Genomic DNA, 23021 nt, shown 5'->3' on the forward strand with positions numbered 1-23021 from the left:
CGTCACATATACCTATACACATCATGCACAACTGCCAAAAATGCCAATCAAGTCCCACTAGACCATCCCATTCATCCCTAAAACATTCTCGTCATAATTTCTAAAAAACCAATCCAGCCGTGCCCCCTCCTCCAGTTCACACAAAGCATCTCCCACTGGTCATCTACTCGGCCGCCATCTTGGCATACTCTGCCTCACGGTCAGGCGCAGCCCTGGCCGCGCACTCAAAAAGCACCGTGTACATGCTATTCCTGTACGTCTTGTCGCAGTCATGAATAGCCAGCTCGCAGCTGTTGTAGCTGGGGAACTTGGCGCACAGGTCAACCTTGTGCTCCCTCGTCTTCTCAAGCGACACGGCCGCGTCCAAGCACTGGTTGACAAACTCGTCGCCCATGTTCTCGGCAAAGTAGCACGCCTCCACCAAGTACTGGCACATCGTCTCGTCCTGGCCCTTACTAACACACGTAGGCTTGTGCTTGGCCAGAAAGTCGCCCGGCATAGAGGGCGGGCGGGCCAGCACACCGGTAATCTTTTCCGCAATCGCCTTGAGACTGTTAAAGTTCTTCTTTTGCTCTTCCCAGAAGCTCTTGGTCGCCTCGTCTTGTGTCTCGACGTACTTGGCCACTCGGGCTTGGAGGGCCTCGTCGACAAGCGTCTTCTCGAGGCCAGATACCATTGTCAGGTAGTGAGACACGGGGACGGGGTCGGTGGGATTTTCCAGGACGACGGGGATGTACGGGGTGATGGCGCGGACGAGGCCGCGGTGGTTGAGGAGCTCGGGGTCGTAGCCGCTGGGGTGGCGCCTCTGGATTTCCGCGACTCGGTCGGCGTCGTGGACCGCGCCGAGCTTCATGGCGATGAGGAGGCGGAAGTTTTTGAGGAGCTCGGGATCTTGCACGGCAAAGTCGGTGTCTTTGAGGTCCGATTCCTTCATGCGCCCGTACATGACGTCGACAATCTCCCGCGTGTGGCGGACCACAAGTGTCTGGAGGTATAGTGGTGAAAGGGGCTTTTCAGATGCCGAGCTCACTTCAACCTCCAAGAAGGACAAGGGGGATAGCGTGTCTTTGGGAAGGTTCAAAAGTGCCTTGGACTGCCCGAGAACAAATGAAACGTCTAGCGCCCGTGGCAACACCGGAGGTTTCGATCTCACATACTCGGTTGTCTCCTCGACTCTCTTATTGATAAAGGTATGGATATCAGGGTATTCAAAGTCCTTGTCCTCCCCTGCAGGTATGGCAAGAAGTAGCCCTGCAGGTCCAGCCACACCCAGTTCAGGATGCTTGCGGATCGAAGTTGCCCAATTTTTGAAAAAGGCAAGAATCTTCTCCCCCTGCCAGCCGCTATTGGGATACGTCTCCTTGAATTCCGGGGATTCGATATACTTGATAAACTTGTCATTGACGTCGACAGCCGCCTTGTCCAGTTCAAAGAGCGAGCCGTTGGCCGTGGCAATGGCGGTACGAAGCAGAGTGTTGCGCTGGCGGCGCAACACGGCTCCCCATTCCTCTTCTTCAAGGTTTGTAATGGCCTCCTTGGACCTGGTCTCGAGCTCGGCCGCGTCTGGCACGGCGCTCTGGTCGGGAAACAGCTTGGGATCAAACAGCTCAGCCGAGCCTGTCGCATTCAGCGAGCCAATGGTGTCGGCCGACTCGGAGAGGACATTGAGCGAGTCGAAGAACAGGGCGTTCTCCGTCTTGAAGGCAAAGGACGACTTCTGCTGGGTCTCGTACGCCGAGTAGGTGTATCGGTAAATGTCCTCGAGCGCGTGAGCCCAGACCGCGTCTCGCTTCTCGGCCAGCTCCAAGACGGTCGGCGGCGTGGGAGGAGGGCGGAAGAACTTGACAACGGCATTGACAAGGTGAAGCGCGATGCCGACCGGCCAAAAGGGCGTCAGGAGCAGGGCATCGGCAACGTTGCACAAGACGCCCTCGGCCACGATGAAGCCGGCGGGCACCTTGTCCTCGACCGAGGCGCCAGTTTCAACGGCACACCCCAGAAAGGGGACGATGGAGGTGACGGCCGCGAAGAAGTGCAGAGGAGAGACGTGGTCCCTGAAGGCGTCGATGATGCCCTTGACGTACAGGACGCCGCCGACGGCGCCCAAGGCCTTTCCGACCTTGGAGAGACCGGTGCCGCCGGAACGAATTTTGGGCGAGTTGGGCTCCAGTGGCTTGTACTCGAGGGCCTTGGTCCGCAGCTCCTTGTACGAATTCGTCCCGTACTTTTCCTCAAACGACTTTGGTACTTTGCCCAGGCGCTTCTCGGCCGACTTCTCAAACGAGTTTTCCGACACACTGTTGGCCCTCTTGACTTGCTCCTCGCTGGCCGGGATGTTCTTCTCTCCCGGCGGCTTGCCCTCCTCGCCCGGGTTCGGCGGCTTCTCTCCCGGCGGCTTACCCCCGTTGTCCACATCCCCTGCCTTGATGTCCATGGTCTTTTCAATCTCGGCGGCTCTAATACAGAGAAGGGCCTGTCGTTTGCGCAGCAGTCCAAAATCACGTCTGCTAGGCGCCCCCGGGCAGAGTTTGGTTTCCAAGGCTTTGTAAGTATCCCCAACAGAGTCAACGTTGCGACTATGGCCGATATCGTAGCTCTTCTTCCAATTTCTCTGGAGCCATTTTGAATCTTTTGGAATCCAGCCGCTCTCCACTGCCCCCTCCAACGAAGATCTCATGCTGATGATTCCATTCTCCTCAACAATAGCTGGGTGCCAGTCCTTGAGCGGCTTGAATTCCTTGACGGCATCTGCGCCTTTGAAATTTTCTACATGCTCGTCCCAAAGCTTCTTCAGATGCTCTTCTGTTATGGCTCCCTTGTTTTCCTTGGCTTCGAGTGTGGCTTTAAAGTCGACCGCTTTGCCGTCGGCAGTCTCGACGATTTTGAAACCCTCGTATGGCTTGAAAGAAGACAACGAGGCTCGCACGCGGCCCTGCCAGACCTGCTTCAGGGATTCCATAAGCTTTGTCTTGACCTCCTGGACCTTGGTTGCCAGTTCTTCCCCCGACAGCTTGTCGTACTCGTAGTTCGTTTTGTGCTGGAGACCCTCGAGCCTAGTCCGCACCTTCTCGAAGAGTTCTCCGTAATTACCGACTCCATTGAAGACACGCCCTTCCCTCACTTGGGTCGCCGCGCCGCTATTCGCATACAGCTCGGCAGTCCTCTCAATGTCGGGGAAGTGTTCGGTGGAGACCTTGCGGAGATTCGCGCCTTTGTTTTCTTCAACGAAGTTGATGAATTCGTCAAAATTGCAATTGGCACCACATCCGGTGGCAATCTTTTTCTCCCCCACGGTCATGGCATCCAGTTTATAAGCATAGTAGAAGTAGAATCGCTCGTAGATGCCAACCTCGGAGTAGGCGGCTGCCATGACGGCGAGGCCCAAGAGGGCTAGGCCATGCGTGAACCGCATGGTGGCGGAAGTCAATATCTGTAAGTAAAGAATGTGGTGAAGAATAAACTAATGAATGAATGTGTGAAGCGAGTGAGTTGATGAAGTGATGGGTGAAGCCCGTGAAGAAGATGGGATCCAAGTGGAAAACGACATGAAGATATATACTCCATTCTTGCTTACATGCCGGGACATAACGAAACTTGCTTTCTCTTCTTCTCGTGTAGTTGGAAGTATATGCCTCGTGATGACATGACCACTAGCTTCCATGGCTAGTTTGCCGAGTGGATAGGCATAGGACAAGATGGCTATGCCGTCATGTCATGCTATTGTCCAGATTATGCAGGATCGCATGATTATGCACATGAATATGCGTCGGTATACGAACAGCATGCTGGAATGAAGAAAGGGATTTCCGAGATGGTGATCGTCACAGACGTGCGGCATTGTAGATCGACATAGCCATGCCGGCAGTGCAGCCGCCTTGCTGCGTGCTTGACCATCATGACTCTTGGTTTCTTGGCATATACTGAAACGAAAGTGCATAATGGCATGAATTGAGACTATTTTGCAAAGAGCAAGTAGTGAAGGCTGCGTCAGAATTTTTGGGAACCCTTGTGGTGCTGAGTTTGAGGCTGGCAGCCGAGTTGTCGGTCAAAGCCGATGATACGACATAACCACGACTCGCAAGCCGAGGGAATTTCTGTCGTAGGGACGCGTGCTTGGAGGGTATGAAGTGGGATGAAACATTGAGAAAGTTACCATTCGACATGTAATTAAACAGGGTGATTCACCCTCACTGGGCTGTTGGTGATATTACCTTGCTTTTGCAACACGTGTCTTTGACAAGAGACGGAAGAGAAGGAGACATGGATGTATGCCTCTAGCAAGTGCCATCAAGGGACACCAACTGATGGGAAGCAATACGATGCTCCACGAGAGTCAGGCGACGTGCTCGGTACGAGTTGACCTCCAATGCCGGGCTCCCCAATTTTGCTCTCCGGGGCGATGCATAAGCGATAACTCCGCGGTAATAGCCCCTGCTTGGGATACCCATTTCCCCGGTATCGGCTATGAAAATAAGGACTGCGAGTTGAGCCCGACGGCCGGGGTTCAAGCTCGCGAATCGCACGATGAAGCGCCAAGTGATGTTGGTCGTCTTTCCACGTGTAGGCTCCATGTCTCTGGTAATAACGAGGATGGAAACTCTAGAATGACTCGGCTCGGTGGAGACCGGAGGGATTATCCGTTACATATGTACCCTTATTGCGCTGCGCAATGATCGACGGCGACAACTACCGATGCGCGACAAAGAGACCAGACGCATTGCCGTTGCCTGACGTGTGTCAATGTTTCATAGACTTGTCAGCTAGTTCATAGTGCGAGGCTTTTGTTGCACTAAAAGCTCGTGGTGTGAGGATGCATAACGCCGAATATAACCCCAGACTAGCGTGACGCACATAAGGCTGTGTCTTGTCATGCCATGCCATGCCATGCCATGCTTATTGCCAACTGTTGTGAAGAAGGCGCGTTCACATGGCGGTCATCTGATCCAACTTGTCCGGATACTTGCATGATGCTGTAGACGTCTGAGATATATATATCCCAACGTCTAGTCCTGCCTTTGCTTCTACAGGCCAGCATTCATCCGTACTCGCTCATTGTTCCCACATCCACACACTCATTTAAAACACACCAAAGCGTCAAAATGGTTCGATTTGCTGCCGTTGCCCTGGCCTGTGAGTTGCTCTACCTCTGTTTCCACGCATCATGCCCAGCTAACGCAGCCGCAGTGGCCGCCACCTTCATGACCGTCGCTGCCAGCGCCGACGCGCCCCAGCACGGCACCGTCCAGCACCTTGAGCAGCGCCAGGAGGATGCCAAGCAAAAGGAAGAGTTGTCACAGCTGTTCCTGGAATACGCAAAGACGGCCGACGATATAAAGAATCTGATGAACAAGTTGGCGGGAAAGTGACGTGTCCGCAGATGACGACGGGCCCGGCAGTCAAGGTGAATCGATTGATTCCCTCTTCTACTCGGCGGCGTCTAAGCGGCAGTGTATTGTCATGTCTGGGTGGCCGTATGCCCCCCACGTTAGTCACGGAGAGAAAATGTTGCGCATTTGATAAAACATCTACCCCGTCTCCTGTGACACTATATTCGCTTCCCCTTGTGATTAATCGTCCCACGCCGCCGGATTTCAACTGCCGAGCGGGTCTATGTCCTAGTACCTCACGACATCGAGGTAAGCGAGACGTTGTGGGGTGTTTGTTCCCGGGGTCAATGACCAATCGGAAAATTGCGGTAAATTTAAATCTTGAAATAGAAATTAAACGGCCAGTAACCGGAGCAGAGGGGCCCCCGCAATGACCCGCCTGCCTCGTAATCTCTTTAGTTGCCCAATGGCTCGTGGAGACTCGCTTACCCAGGAGACTTGTATGGCAGAAGAGGCCCCACGAGCCACATTGCAGCTAAAGAGATGCGGAAAATTCCACTTGACCTGTTCAGGGGCAGTTGAAACCGAAATGTCAAGTCCATCCATGTCGGTTCGTCCCTGAAAGCACCCCGCCAGTGTGACCCACACACCGACCGTCCAGATTACTTTGCATTGAACCCCGCGCACCACCTGGTGGTGATGAACTTTGGGGGATGTGATTTTTAATGGCCAGGCGCGAATGTGAAAGGGAGCTTTCAAGTATACATGCATATCCATTGTATTTTTTTGCATTCCTCAACCTGACTGAAAATTTTGCTGGCGCTACAGTATGTAAAGACTAAATATATAAACACCATGTGCTTGGTTATACCCAAACTACCCGTTGACAACTAAGTAGGTAACGTCATCGGGTAGAGAACCGTGTTATTCCAGAGAAAATACCATACAAACACGCATCGCAATACGTGGCCAGACGTATGCCTTGTCGATTATTCCTCCAGCCCCGATTCTTTCAACAACGTCACCACCTTGTCGTTCCCCCCTTGCTTCGCCGCCCACAAGACCGACCGATCCTTTGTATCCTTGAACCACACATCGGCACCTTTACTCATCAAGTATGCCACCGGCTCATGTTGGCCCTTGTACGCCGCGCGATACAAGGCGGTCCCCCGCTCGTCCCTCTCAATCACCACCGAATTGAACCACCATCCCTCTACCAGCTCCAGATCAGCACCATGGTCAACCAGCAACTGCAGCGCCTCCATATTGCCCCGTTCGGCCGCGGCAATATGCGCGCCGCTCTCGTCCGGGTGCCATCTGTGCTGAAGCATCAGACGTAGCATCTCCAGCGACGGATGCTCGCCAACGACGGCCCAAGTACCCGGCTCTACATCGTCGTATCCCCATGCCTGGTTGGGGTCCACGCCATTCTCCAGGAGCAAGCGTGCAATCTCGACGTCGCCATGGTATGCTGCAAAGCTCAGTGCGTCGCCTATAAATTCGCTATGGTGCCCGCCAATCTCGACTCCGTTTCGGACAAGCGCCTGCCACACGGCAAGGGAGCGCGCCCAGCACACTTGGTGGTAAAAGTCGTTGTTTAACGAGTCTGGCGCTAGCTGGAACCCTTGGCTAAAGACCCAGTTGAGCATGTCGACCTGTTTTGCTTTTGCTGCGCGCCCTGCTATTCCCCTGAGCAAATCCGACTGTTTCGACGGGTCTGCTGATGTGTAGAATTCTGAGACGCCTTGGATGTTGCCGTTGGCGATGTCGTCCCCCACTTTGTCTGGCAACAAATTTGCGGTAGACGACATGATGAACAGAGCAGATGAGTGTACGGTAAATGAGAAGGCTTGACTCTTTTTATTTTTATTTTTTTTTGGTTGTGGAATGACGAAATGGAAGGTGATTTGAATGATTTGTCGGCGATGACGAAATTTGGAACTGACTTCGGAGTTGGTTAATCCGGCTCCTGGGCTGAGTTGTGACGGCTCTTGTGAGACGGCCAAAACATCCTCCCCGTCAGCAACCGGAGGCTTGTGCTACAAAGTGTGCTGGACCGAGCTTGGTCCTTGTTCTGAGACGAATCAGGCTGCTCACAATTATTTGCGAAGGGAGAAAGGGGGGGGGATGGTTGCCACCGAGTTCGAGTCATGCTTTCACGTGTTGTTACCATGCTGATCTTTCACATGTAGAAACAGTCGGCGACATATTCCAAATGCACTACCCGGGCTCAGTATAGACGTCTCGGCTGCAATTTCCCCCTCGAAAGTTGGAGACGAAGCAACAACTACTGCCCGGAGCTTACGCCTGGGTCACACCAACTGCAACAATTTGTTTCAATTGACGTCTTGGTCCGAGCAGCCCTGCGTTGGGCACTGATCGCCGACACTGCCTCTGCCTTGCTTACTTGCGGAGGTGCCAGTGAACAACGGCGACGGGCCGTTGAAGGATTGGGAGTGCATCAAGTTTCGTGCCGTCTAGGAAAAGGTAGGACTCGTCTACGTTATCATGGCAAATTTTAGACGTCTCCGCAACTAGGATCCTCCTTTGTTTTTCGGTGATTTCGGAAGGATTGGTGGTCGCTAAACGTGGTGCATATTGCCCACGACAAATCAGCGTTTATGAGCACAAGCTGTTGGCGGAGACGTCTGCTGAAACAACGGAATCCTGGAAAGAGCAAGACAGAAGACAGGGCTATTTGATGCTGATGAATCTCGCGGAGGAGGTAAACATGCTGCTGCATGCCCAACTGCAATCCCATCGGGGAGTGTCCGAGACGGCATTCTACCATGCTGCAAATGTCCTCCAAAGCAGTCCCCAGGTGCTTTTCCGGCTCCTCACGGAGGTGGTGCTGGCCGACTAGGATGATTCCCGTGCCGTTATCCTTTGGAGTGTAAGCCGAGATCGGTAGCGGTTAAGGCAGAATTCTTTTTTTCGCCACCAAAGATACGCAATAAGTGTATCGCGACATGAATGAAGCTGCGGAATATGGCTCACTTCGTATTGAGAACGCTGTACAACGAGACCTACCAGAGTCAGCACCGTATGACCCCTTGCGCGTCGTAGCCGTGTCAGTATCTCGTAGCACGAAATAATGGCAGTCTGAGGTTTCTGAGAGAAGAGGAAGCTCTATGCCCAAGGCTAAACTATAAACATGGCCTCATTCCACGAGACTCCTCAGCTTCTGTTCTGAATCATCACCCAAACGCACTCCATCATCTATACTCTTTCAAACTACTTGCTCTGCATCCACAAGTTGGCTCCAGCCAAATATGATGTACTCTACCTCCAACCGCAAAGGCGGAGTCCTCCTCTTCCTATTTTCCCTCCTGAGCTCCTTGCTCCTCTTTTCCTCACAGTCAGGTACTGCCCTTGGAGCCCCTGTCAGCGACCTCAGCAGCCTTGAGCTCTATCCTCGCAACAAGCACATCCCAGACAAGAATGAAGTCGTGGAATTGATCAGGGATGGCAAAGACTTCCACAAGTACGCCAAGGAGGGGCATCCACACAAGGACAAGGCTGCTTTCTTCTCGGGCCAAGGCAGGCAGACGATTGCCAAAATCAGAGACTGGGCGACGGCGAAAAAGCAGGGACTCACCACAGTCCGCGACATCTGGAAGAGCGACAACTTCTACCAGCAGGGCCAGTACAAGGACATTGACGCCGAGACCTTTAGAGACTTCCAGAAGGCGTTTTCCAAGTACTATGCGCAGCAGGCAAAGGGAAAGGCCTACCTCATCTTCCCGCATGATCAGACGCCCAAAAGGGACGGCATTTTCTGGAGCGTCGAGCTCGATGAAATTATCAGCCATGGCAAGGTGGACGTGATCATCTGGCTTGATCAGAACAAGATAGGCGAAAAGGAGTATCATCAGGATAACGAAGAGAGAATCTATTGGAAGAAGGGTGAGAGGAAGCCTGACGGCGCGTAAAGCTACATATGTAGCGAGCGGCATGCGTAGAGTTTGCGGGTGCAAGGAGCTTCGGGGGGCAAAGGCCAGAGGTGGATGGAATGTGGAACTTTGACTGGATAGAGTTACCTTCTTCAAGCTGTATGTTGATCGCTATATTTTACAGGTGATAAATGAGATTATCACTTGTTTTTGCCTTTAAATACCACAAATCCTTTAAGAAAAGTGCATTGATGTTAAGTCAGGAAGTTTTTCAATATATGGATAGCTTATGAGATAGTAGTCCAGGCTATATAGGATGAGTAATTTCCCTCTTGATACATCCCCTGTAAGCCGTGAATCCGGTGACCAGGCTCCGTTAAATCTCATCATCTATCAATAGATGCATGCTTTGCCTCAAATATTCGCAGACAATGACTTCCGGGTCCACCACGAAACTAACGCCCTGCAGCACTTTATAACGCTCCGGGTCATAAGACGGAGTTCAAACAATAGGCCGTTGGTCAATCACCGCTTATAGCCAATGACGCTGTGGTGAGCTTCGGACAGGGCCATGGTATCAACTATGGAACTGGCTCCTTGGTCTTTTCAGCCCAGCCCCAGTGAATAATACATTGGACGGGGGCACATGATCCAACGATGAGTGACACCAGCTGCCTTGCTGTACTAAAAGAGGAGTACGCTACCATCAATGGGGTAGATGCATTTCTAGACTATGCGAAATTTGCCTCAAGTACAAACAAAACTCTTTGATTCCCCTACTCTCCGTTTTGTGCACTGTATGTCACCACCTTTGGCTGGGTAGAATCAGTCAACTTCATTCTGTCGTCAGCGTAAGCAAGCGCCCAATCCTTGAACGGTTCAATATCAAAGGTCCATGCCCAATTCTTCCCTTGCAGCGCCAGAATAACATTCACGGTCCAAGTCACGCAGCTCTCCTGCGGATTCGTGTTTTTAACCGGCAAGGGAATGCTGGCAAAAAACTTCTCTAGTTCAAGGTTTAATACATCCTCCGGTATATGACCGATAACGATGCGCCCAATAAGCTTGGAACTAAGCTCGGGGTCAATGTTTTCTTTAGGACGGAACCACCAGTTCATGTGAGGATTCTTCATCCTGAAAGTGGCGGGGTCAATTTCAGATGCATCCGTGGCTTCATACGCATTGCAATCTCGGCCGTGACTACTTTCCGGCATGACCATCATTCCCCAGTGGAAAGCGTCGTACCCAAAAATTCGCCGGGAATGACCTTTGGAAAGAGTATCCCGATGGTACAAGGCGACGGTAGCTAATCGTGCCATGGTGGAGTCTGGTATCAAAGTAGTATCCAACCTGGAGGGTATTTCTGTAAGTATGGCAGCGGTGGTTCTTCTGATTAAACTCACCAACGTTTTTGTAGACGATAGAGAAACAGCCGCTTGAGGGGAAGAGTTTACAATAAGGCTGGTGTAGACAGTTTGATGACGGGAAAAAAGCGAGATGAATGCCGCGGGATTTCTGGTTTTAAGTAGTTATCCCCCGAGTGTTGGTTGTGGTATATTAGAAGCCCGGCCCTTTTGCTGGTGCCAGCGGCAGGCAGCCAGCCTCGCTGGGGGCTGTCCGGCTGTGCCCAATCAAGGTGCCTCTCTTACCGCTGGCACTATCGTCATAATGACATTTCTCATGAGCCTCACAAGCGCGTCGGATCGGTCATAATCGCCTGCATGATGCAGCCCTAAGCGCCCCGGTGTGGAGATGGTCCCACGTTTGAAACCGACTCAGCCGTCGACTTGCATCGTGGGTGACAAAGGCATATGCAATTATATCCAATCATGGGATAATGGGAGCTTCCACCGGAGAGCTAAACCTGGGTAAACAAGCATGGGAGGTCACATTGGCCTATTGGGACACCACTTGTTGGCGTGCTGTTGGTTGTGTAATTTTTATGACATGGAGGGCGGCGGCCACGCTTATCTTGTTGCAGCGCATGCAAGCGTGCAAGGCTACACGGCTTGATTCTCAGGGACTCTCCCTCGTTGTTGCTCTTTATTTCTGAAAAAAAAAAAAAAAAAAGTCAAAAGCCTGAAAGTAGAGTCTTCCCTCGCATTAATGAACAGAAAGCTTAAAGGTCCACTATACTCAACTCAACTTTTCCTCGCTTCTTGTTTCTTGCCATTCAACTTCTTGTAAATTACCTAGGTTACGACAGTAGTGTCATAATTTCCTCTAGCCAAGGCAAGAGACCACAAGTCTTTTGATTTGAGACCAGCTCTTTTCCTCAACCATTCTGCGGAAGGAGTCGAACCCTTGGTATGAACGTGGGGATTGGAGAATGTGCCAGAAATCGTCCCCGGCTCCGGTAGCCTTCTCCAAAGGATTCGCTCCGCTGCAAGTTCCGTCTCATAGCCAGGCAAGATAAGACGCATATATTCCACCCAAACATCTTGACCCATAAACATATTATAGTGCACCTTTGTATATTCCCAATACTCCGGATACCATCCCGCAAAAGCCCAGTCAATGATGGCTATAATACGTCCGTTTCGCACCATGATATTCCTTGGCGCTAGATCTGCGTGGGTAAAGTACGTTGCATAGCTGCCCGTGTGCGTCTTTGCTACTTCCGGGCCAAGAAACGGCTCGACATCTTCCATGATTAAATGCCCTCGCGTAAGTGAGTGAAAGCCGTCGTGGCTTACGGGTCCAAAGAAGCGAAAGCCAATGCGGCAGTCAAACGCCGGGTTCTGGAGCGCAGACGAGACCATGCCCTGTTTTGGAGGCTGCAGCGCGCGGAGGCTCGACAAGTGGTTTTTGAGATCGTCAAAGATGGCCATCATCTGGCCTTTTGACAGATGCTCCCACGCTTCCTCCAAGGTTTCACCACAAATAAATTCCATCTCAATGTAGGTAAAGTGACCCTCGTTATGCACAGCATAGATTTTGGGCACCGGAACCGTGGTGTGCGCGGCGACGTAATTCATGGCCTCGACTTCGGTGGGATCGCATGGTCCCTTGATTACGCGATGCCAGCTGACTCTGTATGTAGAAGGGCCGAGGGGCGGGAAAAGCAGTTTGCCCAGCCAGAGTCGCCACCGAAGCGGGAACAGACTTCCAATGGATTGGCCCATGGGTGTTGGAGATTATTTGCGTTGATATTTGGATGATGAAGAACTGATGGGGATGAGAGCATGGAGCAGCTGTTGTACAAATGTAAGGGGTGTGGTCACGTGATTCGCCATCCCCCAGCCAACGCCGCCGTCATTTGGAGCCTTTATTACGGACTCGTAGGCATCTCTGTTGGTTTAAATAGATCATCGTTAATCCCTTTACAGCAAAGGGGATGTCAAATAATGCTTTCTGGGGCTGAACAGACAATATTCACTTGAGAGTGTGGACAACTGCCTCGACTAGTAAATCTGACATTCCTTAGCCAACCCTAACCCTAACTCTTATGCAAACAACAAGAGATCTCGATTATGTTAGGCCAAATTTAACAAATCACGCCAGGGCAGGCCAGATAGGCGAGCAAAAGTCGGACGAAGGGCATTCTCAGCTTGGCATGTCAAGTCCCATTACATGGCTACGCAGTAGAAATGGTTTGCCTAAATGACAGAGGCTTCTCTTGTTGTCGCGCCTTCCGACTTCCGTTTTTTCAGCACCTCGCTGGTAAGTTCACGCAGGCTACGTGTCTGCTAATTTATATATAGACTTGGCGTCCATTATCCTAAGCACGAACATTACAGAGCTACAGTTATTTCAGATGTGATTATCTAATATTTCTTGCACTACTTCAGAGGTTAAGAATACCCTCTCCTGCTATAATTCCTGCATAATGTTGTGCGACCTATTTGTCCGTAGCAGCTATAGCAGCAGATGGATTGTTCTTAAGCCGGGGAAGGAGGCCTTGAATTTCGACTAGACAAAACTGTAGTTCTTCTGGGAGCTTGGCAGCAAATTCGGCTGCATCCGACATTTGTCGCCTGTCCGCCCTTGGCCTCGTTTCGTATAATGTATAGATGGCCTGAACTGATATCGTTGGTTGTCAAGATGGCACCGCGACCCTCTTTGAACGCTGCGCCATCAAGCACATTTAGCAAGCCCGACAAGGCTATACGCCCCCGGGTGGAAGTAGCTGATGCGCGGTTGGCTTCTGTTGTGACAAGCGGTATCTTGTGACAAGGGCTCAATAGAGGGCTTGGAGCAATTTAGCCCAATTCAACTAATAACAGTCTTTGGTATCAAAGGTCCTTGGTTTTCCTCAAGGCCTTGAGGGACCGAAGACGTCTATTTATACAAGAAGTCGGTGAGGACCTTCTGCCCTAATCCCGTGACCGTAGCCCTTATGTAACAGGGCAATTTCCGTCTAACATATCTCGTGACGGAGGGACATTGGCGTGAAGGTCAGTCCCGGACACGGATGTGACCAGCATATTCGACGTCTTTGAGAAGAACAGAACATTGTTCCAGGAGACTAGCAAAGAGGAACGCCAGATCGTCCTCAGTGGTACTGGTATTATCAAGATTAATAATGTAGATACGCATTCCGAAGAAGCCAGCCATGGCAAGGTTCAGAGACCTTTTACCGGTTCCTGATGGCCCATGGAAGAGATAGCTGCGCCTGTAGGGAATTCCCCGATTAGAATACCATTGCTTCTTGAACAGTTCAAGATACTCGGTAGCGTCGCAGATAATTTTCTTCTTGACTTGCTCATCGAGAATGATGGAGGGAAAAGGTCAATTCGGCCGGGACATGCACCGCTGCCATGACGGATCTTTGCCCAACACACTGCCCCCAACGGCACTGGGCTAAAATGGAATTTTTGGCTTCGGTCTTGGATATTTACAGCATCCTCTGCCGTGTTCGAGTCACCAAGTCCGTCTCTGTCGTCGGCATGGTCCCTCCAGAGGTAGCTAGCTATTCCGTGAAGAAATATCTGCGTTTACGAAGAGCTGCCGCGATTCCCGGTGAGAATACTGGAGAGAAATCTATAGTGGTTGCTGACGAGGAGTTGACGACTATCAGGGGTCACGGTGACAAGGGAGGTTGGGGAAACTAGCATAAATGGCGACAACGAGTAAAACCCTCGTGAAACATAGTCTTGTTTATATCCGTGACATGGCAATTTAATACTAGTTGTTATAGAAATGGCTAGTTCTTGCCTTGATGCCATGCCCGGGAGTCATGCCATGGATGCGATTCTACTAAGGGACTTGTCTAGTTGGTTCAATGTTACTTTAAAACACAGAATGTTGCGCACTTTCAGACTAGAAGCAGCGTCTTTTCACCCTGTTTGAGACCTGAGATGACAATCCGTCAAAGAGTGAGCCGAGCCCGCTGTGGCCTGGCACCTTGTCATGTCAGCTAACAGCTCATTGGCTACAGCCGCTGATACACACAGCTTCCAATACACCTACTCGATGCAGTGTAACTTTCAAGTACTCCGTATTGCCATGTTATTGGCTTCTGATGATGTGTGAGCAGCACAATTGACGCCCAAAGACGGCAGGCATAATCGCTGGGCACTCATGAAGTCCGGCGCACATGCCTTGCCAAGTTGGATCTTTTGGGGGCGGCTCCTTCCATGTCTCTTTTTCTCTGCCTTGTCCCTTTGTGGCTTCCCCTCCCCTCACTTAATCATACTTTCTCTCGATTATTTTGCTTCATCCCCAAGACGGCAAAGAAGATGGCGTCTTCCCATGAGAATAAAACTGTTCTTTTCCGGGCCAACCCCGCCACTCGGGACGCGAATGCTGACCTCGATATCATTGCCATCCACGGCTTGGACACGCAGTCACCCGGGACATGGGCCTACTCCAAAAGTCCGGGCGAAGACGTCAACTGGCTGCTTGACGAGAACATGCTCGCAGCAAGGGTCAAAGGAGCTCGAATTTTCACCTGCAACTGGCCCGCCGAGCTGGTCCAAAAACCCGACACCATTGCAACGACACTCGAGGAGTCGGCGCGGCATCTGCTCAACTCGCTCACCCTCCACGTGGCAGAAGGCCGCAGGGAAACACCGAGGAGACCAAGACGGCCCATTCTTTTCATCGCCTCGTGTCTTGGAGGCATCATCTTAATCAAAGCTCTGGCAAGAGATCCGAAGCTGGGTAGTGATGAGCGGGACCTCACGGCTCTCCGGAAAACGACCCGGGGCATTGTTTTTCTGGCCACGCCGTTCCGTGGCACGTCGTTTAAAGAAATTCCCGAGTTCGTCTTGCCTCTCTGGGCATGGCTCGGTGGCCGCTCGGTATCGGCTTTGATCGATTGCACGAGGGAGCCGCCACCCCATCTCGACGAGCTCGTCCGTGACTTTGTAGAGCTACAACGTAAACACGACATACACGCCGAATACTTCTGGGAGGGAATGAAGACTAATCTGCTACGAAAAGTTTGGCTGTGCTGGGTCTTTTCCCCTTTCCTACACATAGTCTGGATAGTGGTATTACTTGCTGCTGTGTTACTATTACATAATACTTCACAAGCTCATCATTTCACGCCCTGGCTGTTGGTCGTCTACTCCCAATGGTTATCAGGCGCTAGAGCTTTTCAGCCAAAAGAGGTAAATGTCCTTCTGAGAGTAATGCCTGGATTGGATCTCTCTACGCACCCCCTCGCGAATCTTCCTTTATCATGTAGCTTACATGTGCTAGCTGGTGCATGAAGATTCGGCCACTTTGATAGGAGGGAGAAAACAGCGTCTTGATCGACCCCACGTCCTAATGAACAAGTTCGGTGGCCCCAAGTGTCAAGCTTACTCGACCGTCGCGAAAACTATTGAAGAAATGGCTGTAAAGATCCGAGAGGGGAGCCTACTCGCCAGAGCGGATCGCATGATTAAAGAAAGATATTTTAACAGTGGCAAGCTCAAGATTAAAAGATTGTCGGGCGATTCTCTTGCCATGAGATCATGCTACATTAACCTCGCTATTGTCGAAAAGGCTGGCGACGGTAAGAGTCATGAGGCAGATGACTCGGTGTCTTTTTCGCTCTTGGATCGACAAAAAGTTGAGATACCCGAAGAGATACGTCGGGTCGATTTATCAAAGATATTCGACGCTCAGCAAAATAAAGGGGGGAAGCAACCAAGACGTATCCTGATTCGGGGACGCGCGGGAGTCGGCAAGACCACGTTATGCAAGAAAATAGTCCACGATTTCTATACACCAGAAACTGAGCTACATTGCTCATGGACGAGATTGTTCGATCGCCTTCTTTGGATACCCTTACGCAATCTTAAATTAGGCAACACACGGGACACCCCAGGATACAACCTCGAGAAGCTCCTTTTGCATGAGTTCTTCTCGCGGCCAACCAGCGAACCCGAATTCGCTAGAGAACTATCGGAATCAATGACAGCAGTCGCCAATAGGACCCTATTTCTCCTTGATGGTCTTGACGAGATTTTACACGACTTGAGTTCCAGTGGCGACATGTATGCTTTTGTCCAGGAGTTGTTGAGTCAACCAAACGTCATCATCACATCCCGGCCGTCTGCAGCAGGTCTTTCCAGGGGCGTGAGCCCTCCGGACCTCGAGCTGGAAACTGTTGGCTTCTATCCAGATCAGGTTGATGAATATGTCAGAATGGCCTTCACCGACACGCACAAAGTCGAGCAAGTGCGCAACTTTCTCAAACAACATTGGCTTATTCAGGGTCTAGTGCGAATTCCGATTCAGCTAGATGCCCTCTGTTATACTTGGAATGACAGACTAGAAACGGTGCCAGACACCATGACTTCCATGTACGAGTTGATCGAGCTCAAGCTGTGGAAGAAAGATGTAGTCCATCGACTAGGATTGAGACGTGAAGATAATGAGCCTCTTAGCGAAGACGATCTTCAGAGCGTCGGGCGGGAATATGTTGAAAAGCGTGTTCCCCAAGAGATGAGCTTGTTGGAGGGCCTTGCGTTCAGTGGACTAATCAACAACATTATTGATTTCCAAGAGACACATGTGAAGACGATAGCTGGCAAATTTTGCGCCGGGTTTCTTTACAGCAAGATTTGTCGAGATGTTTCCTTTTTGCGATCGTCAGACTCGTCCGTAGCGACAGCGGACCAAAGACATCACTTCATACACCTCACCTTCCAGGAATATTTCGCGGCGCGGTATTTTGTCAAGCAGTGGAAATCGAAGCGTAATTTGGTCACTATTCGGTTTAAAAACGAAGCGAGCTCCAACACTGTCGATGTGAGCGTTGAGGACTTTGTGCGCGACGAAAAGTATAATGCACGCTGCGATATCTTCTGGCGCTTCGTCGCCGGCTTGCTCGGTGGAAATGATGACCAAATCTGTGACTTCTTCTGCATGGTCCAAAACGAGCCGCGCGACCTCCTTGGCCCGGTCCATCAACGGCTAGTAATACATTGTCTCAGCGAGATGTCATTGCCAAAGGTGCCCAAGTTCCAGAAGTTTTACCAGCATCTCGAGTACGAAGCGAAACAATGGCTATTATTGGAACTTGGAGGGAGCCGTCGCTCGCGACTAGCAGCTGAGATGGAATTTCCAGGCAAGGTTTTAGCGGAAGCTTTGGAGGGCTTTCCAGAGATGGAACCTCAGCTGTATGATTCATTACTTGCCAGACCGGTGCTTCCCTTGGCAGTGATGGACCACATAGCTTCTTGTCTGGGAGATGGTGAAAAAGATGGGAGAAGTGCTCTTCGGCACATTCAACATGCTCGCGGAAGCTTGTCGGAGAAGGTGATTCGCGCGGTGGTAAACTTGCTAAAGGATGATGACGAGAAGGTCCGCCATGACGCCAGCAAAATCTTGTCGAAACAATCAGCACTGCCGCAAGATGTGTTTCAAGCCATGGTGAGGCTGGCAACAGGCCCTGATAAAGATCTTCGTCCATATGTCCTGTGGGCCCTGCGGGAGGAAACCACGTTGCCACAAGACGTGTTTCAAAGCTTGGTGGACGTGCTGAAGCACGGCTCCAGCTATGAAGTGGCTGAAAAATTGTATATGGATGTGGGTGCGCAATCAGCACATCTGCCGCAAGATGCATGTGTGGTTAAAGCCCTAGCGAGCCTGCTGAAGGGCCCTGTCAATGAAGTTCGCGACCGAGCTGTTGAGGCCTTGGCGATATGGGGTATACATGTAACCGCGCTGCCGCAATACGTGGTTCAAGCGCTGGTAAACCTGCTGAAGGACCCTAGTGCTGTCAATCAAGTTCGCAGGGACGCTGTTCGGGTCTTGAAGAGGCAAACCGCGCTGCCGCAATACGTGGTTCAAGCCCTGGTAGACCTGCTTCACGACTCTGATAATCATGTTCGCAGGTACGCTGTTCAGGCCTTGAAGAGGCAAACCGCGCTGCCACAATACGTGGTTCAAGCCCTGGTAGACCTGCTTCACGACTCTGATAATCATGTTTGTTTACATGCCGTCTCTGCCTTGTATAAGCAATCATGTCTCTCGCAAGATGTGCTTGAAGTATTGATGAAGATGCTACAGAGCCCTGACGACAGAGTGCTTTTATCCAGCGCAGAAGTGCAAGACACGGAAGAGTCGCGTAAAGACCTGCTGAAAGAGGTGGCAGGAGTCTTGCTCTCGTCGGACGACGTCTTTTTTGAACAAATGGTCCATCTGCTCAAAAACGGTCCCATAATTACCCAGCGATGCATTGCCGGTTCCTTGTCCCACCCGGGCGTGTCAACAACGAAGGTGATTCAGATGATGGCGCATGCGAAGGACCATCCTGATGCACTCGTGCGGATGGAAGCGGCGCGGGCCATGAACCGTCGAAGGCTGTATGAGGACGCGCTGCCGGAGGAATTGGCTCTGGCGCTTGAATATCTGCTCAAAGACTCGGACAAATCGGTACGTATGACTGCATTACTTGTCTTGAGACATGAGCCCGGTCCGTGGCGTCTCGGTCTGCAGGAGGAGCTTGCCAAGGTGGCTGTCGACTTGCTCACGAATTCTGAAGAAGACGTACGAAAGCGTGCCATTTCTTGCAGTAGCCAACTAGTAGGGCTGTCTGAAGAGGTGGTTCAGGCCGTGGCAAATCTGCTAGAGGATCCCGACACAGACATACGGCAGGAGGCTATTCAGTCTCTCGACTTTAACAAAGTAACCAGAACGTTACCGACAACCGTCTTCCAAAGGATGACATGCTTACTAGAGGACCACGACCAACGCACCAGACAGTGTGCATTCAACTCATTGACTTCTCACAAAGCCCTTCCAAAGGAGGTGCTTCAGGCACTTGCATTAACCTTGCACAATCCTACACGCGAAAGACGAGTCCAGGCGGCAATCATTCTGAGTGTCCAAGTAGAGCTACCACTTGATGTACTGCAGGCAATGGCCAATCTGCTCAAGTTTCCAGAGGACACTCAGAGTGATAATGTCGCCATGACAGCCTTCGATCATCTTGCAGCTTTGCCGGACCAAAGTTTCTGCTCAAAACTTGCCGAGATGGACGGCCAATGCTTCACCAGACTATATCGAAAGTGGCTACGACGAGCCTTTTCGGATCACAGGTTTATCTACGAGAAAAACAAAGTCTACCACATTCACCTACCCCGTGGATACCAAGAAATTCCAGTGCCTCAGTTTCAGCGTGCTGTCCAGGCAGCCCAAAAAGCCCTGAATATTCCTGAGATTAAACCATTATCAATCAAAGATTCGTATCAGCAGCTCACATGCCAAGTTGAGCAGGACGAGGCTGCACACATGGCCGACGCAAACATCCGTGAGCCGCCGTCTGCACCGCAAAGTGAGAAACAACCTTGAATTGGATAAACTAGCCAAGGAGACCTACAAAGCACCAGGATCTTAGGCTGCTAAACTTGACGCTTCTGTCTCTTGGAATATAGCTCCTGTATAACTTCCGAGGGACAAAGAAGCTTTCTATTCTGTCCCACTTTGGGCCAACAATTGAACATCTCGATAAGATTTAGGATAAACTTGCCAGTAAGCAAGACTGATAGCATTACGAAAGAACCTGAGGAAGACGTATAATGAGAAAATTAGTACCAGACTGTATCACCATAATGTACGTGGTAATTTATTGTTCTAGTTTAGGTTGGAAAATGTATCGATGTACCATCTATCGTTGGCGTACCTCATTCAGCTAAAGACGAGACCTGGAGATGTGGTCTTGACTCAGTAGATTCAGATTAAACGTTGGACTTGTTTCTCCTGCCAGTTTTTAGTCATCTTGGGCTTCAATACGGCACACTATTTGGTGTTGAACGTGCTCTTGTAGTGTCTCCCAGCACCCTAGTCGAATCACAAAGAGTTCAAGGTACTATTCTATTTTACAAGCGGTCACAAGAGCCATTGGCAGATGTAACGCTTTTTCACATTTGCAGTGCCAGCTCAGTAGCTCCAATGCCCATTTTTGAAACATTAAAGGCGAGATCGACTACACCAATCCAGCCCAATGGATGCGGGCGCACCGTTTTTTATCATCAGCAACTCACGTAAAGCGTGACAATGCCAGGTGTGCAGCATACTGTCACGGTGCAGATGCATAAATTGTCAGCAGCACGAAAATATACAAATAGTGTTGAATATGTCAAAAAGATGCGTATATATAGTATAAAACCGAATGTTGAGGGAGTCTAGTTGACGTAATGCTATCTGGGCGGACAAAGGCGCAACCAAGGTCAAGACAAAATAACTCAATACATCAGACTACTACCAAGTTTCTTTCCCCTAAATGTCCTCTAATCTGAGTTACGGCTCACAACTCCCTAGTCTCCATCTGTTCTACTTGCCAATATTCGTGTCGGCATCAAGTCCAGGGATATTGGTACCTACAACGTACGCCTTCACCTCTGCATCCTCAGGCTTCAGAGCAGCCAGCTCTTCCTGCGTAAGGTTAGCGACCACGCCATCCCGCCTCGTCTCGCCCGGGAAACTCTTCCTCGAAAAGTCCAGCATGATCTGTATCTGGTAGGGCTTTTTGGAATCATCCATGATGGGAACCGAAGGCGTGTGAGGCCTGGCCTGCGAGTACACGGTCCTGACGCCCTCGGGGGGGAACTGAATGCCGACAATCGTCTCGCCTCCAGGCGGGCAAGAAGACACGGGCTTGTCATGCTCGTCCCGCAGCTCAAAGTACTTTTGTCCCAGGGCATCCCACGTCGCCGACTGGCCGGCGAGGCCGGCGAGAGCCACTCTAGACGTCGTGTTCAGCTCGTGATATAGACCCGTCTCCTTGTGCTTCCACCGCAGGCACGCCGGGAGACACGTAAAGTCAACAGCCGGCACCTTGAAGAAGTTTCCGGGAATGGACGCCGAGAAGCTCCAGGTCTGGACTTGGCAGAGGTGGCCTTGGGGGCATGTGAGTCTCTTCTTTTCCGTAAACGTGGTCGTCTTGGTCTCGGTGTTGTCCTTGCCGACCTTGTAGCCGAGCTTGGCGCCCACCTTTGGACCTGCACCGGCGACTTGGAAGGACCATTCGAGGGAGAATTCGCCATTGTGCTCCCATTTGAATGTGCTGGTGTCGGTTGTTGCTGTGGATGACTCGAACCAGATATCGCCACCGAGGGGTTGGGAGTCTGCGTGGGGGTAAAAGTCGACGTCGACTTCGCTGGTTATATTTGAAAAGAAGACGTCGTGCAGCTGAAACATTTCTTCGACGGTGCACCCGCAGACAGGCTTGACGGCGGCGCCTACAAGCGGTTCGTAGAAGCCTGCTTGGGATGCCCACATTCTTGGAGGGACTAGAGGTTTGACGATGGAGGTGTAGTGCTTGACTAGTTCTGGCTGGATCTGTATAATTTGTTTCTTTAAGAGACTCATTTCGGAGCCGAGAGCGCCGGCAACAAAAAGGAATATGGGAAACATTGTGAAAGTGGTTTTGTTTAGATAGCAAGGCAAGATTTAATCTTCTCAAAGTCTTTGATAGATTGTTAGAGAGTTGCCGAGTTGTAAAGACGAACAAGTTTATATAAAAGCTACAGTGACTACACGGCTGCCGCGGAGAACTGAGTTCCGTCTTGGCTCCGTGTCGACCGGTTATTCGGGAAATGAGACGAGTTATGCAATACATTACGTACCCTGCCATCCGGTGAGAAACCGTCAGGCTATTCCGTTGTAGATGTTATTACTTTCGCGATAATAGGAAGGTCTTTGGATGATCTTCGGGAACGGAAAGTACGCATAAAGAACTCAGGAGATGCAAATTTATTGGGCCGGGATATTTATGCATACTCGTGAGTTTTGGAATTATTGACCACTAGTGCCGTAATAAAAGGGCTATAGACAAGGGTTATTCTTAGTATATTACAAGAACCTATATGAAAATGAATATCAAGGCTTGCTAGTCATATTAGTACCAGACATCGACATAGAACAGATCCACGCCCCCGCTCCCGCTCGTCCGGTAAGTATTGGCAGGGTTTAATGTCGGGGCAGTGTTGTTAAATTGCAAACACCAGGATAACTCTAAATGCAATCGTCCCAGACTGGTGAAGGTTTGCTCGTGTTTGAGAGACATGACCAGGTTCAAGTGTAACACAGCCGCGTTTCCCCCGCACTTCCCCCGCGTATTTCAAATACCTCAGCCCACGAACGCGTACGGAAGTCACCGACGCTGCCAAGGAGGCCTCTTGATGGCGAGGCAAATGCCGGAACTGCGCCAGAGTCATACGACTTGGCGTGTAATTATTTGTATTTCGTTGCAAGTTCAGGGGCGCGGCATTATGCAAAACACTAGAGGCCAACGGTCAAGCTGCGGCTATAGCAGCACGTGGGCGATACATCGCACATTATTCCTGAATAGTCCACACACTGTGGATAAAATTTCCACATTTCCGAGGAGTTGAATCATGCGATACGTGACGTACCG

At 50.9% G+C, this 23021-nt stretch overlaps 8 protein-coding genes across 8 annotated transcripts; 3 read left to right on the forward strand and 5 right to left on the reverse strand.

The window, feature by feature from the left end:
* Window positions 1-163: 163 nt before the first annotated feature.
* G6M90_00g028900 (uncharacterized protein) lies at window positions 164-3412 on the reverse strand (the record flags this gene model as incomplete). Its single annotated transcript, XM_014685791.1, has 1 exon — window positions 164-3412. One exon carries the CDS (start codon window positions 3410-3412, stop codon window positions 164-166), a length of 3249 nt encoding a protein of 1082 aa, XP_014541277.1.
* Window positions 3413-5099: 1687 nt separating this feature from the next.
* Window positions 5100-5366, forward strand: G6M90_00g028910 (uncharacterized protein; the record flags this gene model as incomplete). The annotated part of the gene is made up of 2 exons (XM_014685790.1): window positions 5100-5130; window positions 5185-5366. The coding sequence occupies 2 exons, from the start codon at window positions 5100-5102 to the stop codon at window positions 5364-5366; spliced, it is 213 nt and encodes a 70-aa protein (XP_014541276.1).
* A 950-nt stretch (window positions 5367-6316) lies between these two features.
* Window positions 6317-7138, reverse strand: mask_1 (Ankyrin repeat and KH domain-containing protein mask; the record flags this gene model as incomplete). Its single annotated transcript, XM_014685789.1, has 1 exon — window positions 6317-7138. The coding sequence occupies one exon, from the start codon at window positions 7136-7138 to the stop codon at window positions 6317-6319; it is 822 nt and encodes a 273-aa protein (XP_014541275.1).
* Window positions 7139-8599: 1461 nt separating this feature from the next.
* Window positions 8600-9259, forward strand: G6M90_00g028930 (uncharacterized protein; the record flags this gene model as incomplete). Its single annotated transcript, XM_014685788.1, has 1 exon — window positions 8600-9259. The coding sequence occupies one exon, from the start codon at window positions 8600-8602 to the stop codon at window positions 9257-9259; it is 660 nt and encodes a 219-aa protein (XP_014541274.1).
* A 737-nt stretch (window positions 9260-9996) lies between these two features.
* G6M90_00g028940 (uncharacterized protein) lies at window positions 9997-10539 on the reverse strand (the record flags this gene model as incomplete). The annotated part of the gene is made up of 1 exon (XM_014685787.1): window positions 9997-10539. The coding sequence occupies one exon, from the start codon at window positions 10537-10539 to the stop codon at window positions 9997-9999; it is 543 nt and encodes a 180-aa protein (XP_014541273.1).
* An 873-nt stretch (window positions 10540-11412) lies between these two features.
* G6M90_00g028950 (uncharacterized protein) lies at window positions 11413-12345 on the reverse strand (the record flags this gene model as incomplete). The annotated part of the gene is made up of 1 exon (XM_014685786.1): window positions 11413-12345. One exon carries the CDS (start codon window positions 12343-12345, stop codon window positions 11413-11415), a length of 933 nt encoding a protein of 310 aa, XP_014541272.1.
* A 2556-nt stretch (window positions 12346-14901) lies between these two features.
* G6M90_00g028960 (uncharacterized protein) lies at window positions 14902-19954 on the forward strand (the record flags this gene model as incomplete). Its single annotated transcript, XM_066130019.1, has 2 exons — window positions 14902-15606; window positions 15869-19954. 2 exons carry the CDS (start codon window positions 14902-14904, stop codon window positions 19952-19954), a joined length of 4791 nt encoding a protein of 1596 aa, XP_065985633.1.
* A 981-nt stretch (window positions 19955-20935) lies between these two features.
* On the reverse strand, window positions 20936-22018 carry G6M90_00g028970 (uncharacterized protein; the record flags this gene model as incomplete). Its single annotated transcript, XM_014685784.1, has 1 exon — window positions 20936-22018. The coding sequence occupies one exon, from the start codon at window positions 22016-22018 to the stop codon at window positions 20936-20938; it is 1083 nt and encodes a 360-aa protein (XP_014541270.1).
* Window positions 22019-23021: the final 1003 nt, after the last annotated feature.

Source organism: Metarhizium brunneum, chromosome 1, assembly GCF_013426205.1.
Source record: "Metarhizium brunneum chromosome 1, complete sequence".
NCBI classification, from domain to species: Eukaryota; Fungi; Ascomycota; class Sordariomycetes; order Hypocreales; family Clavicipitaceae; genus Metarhizium; species Metarhizium brunneum.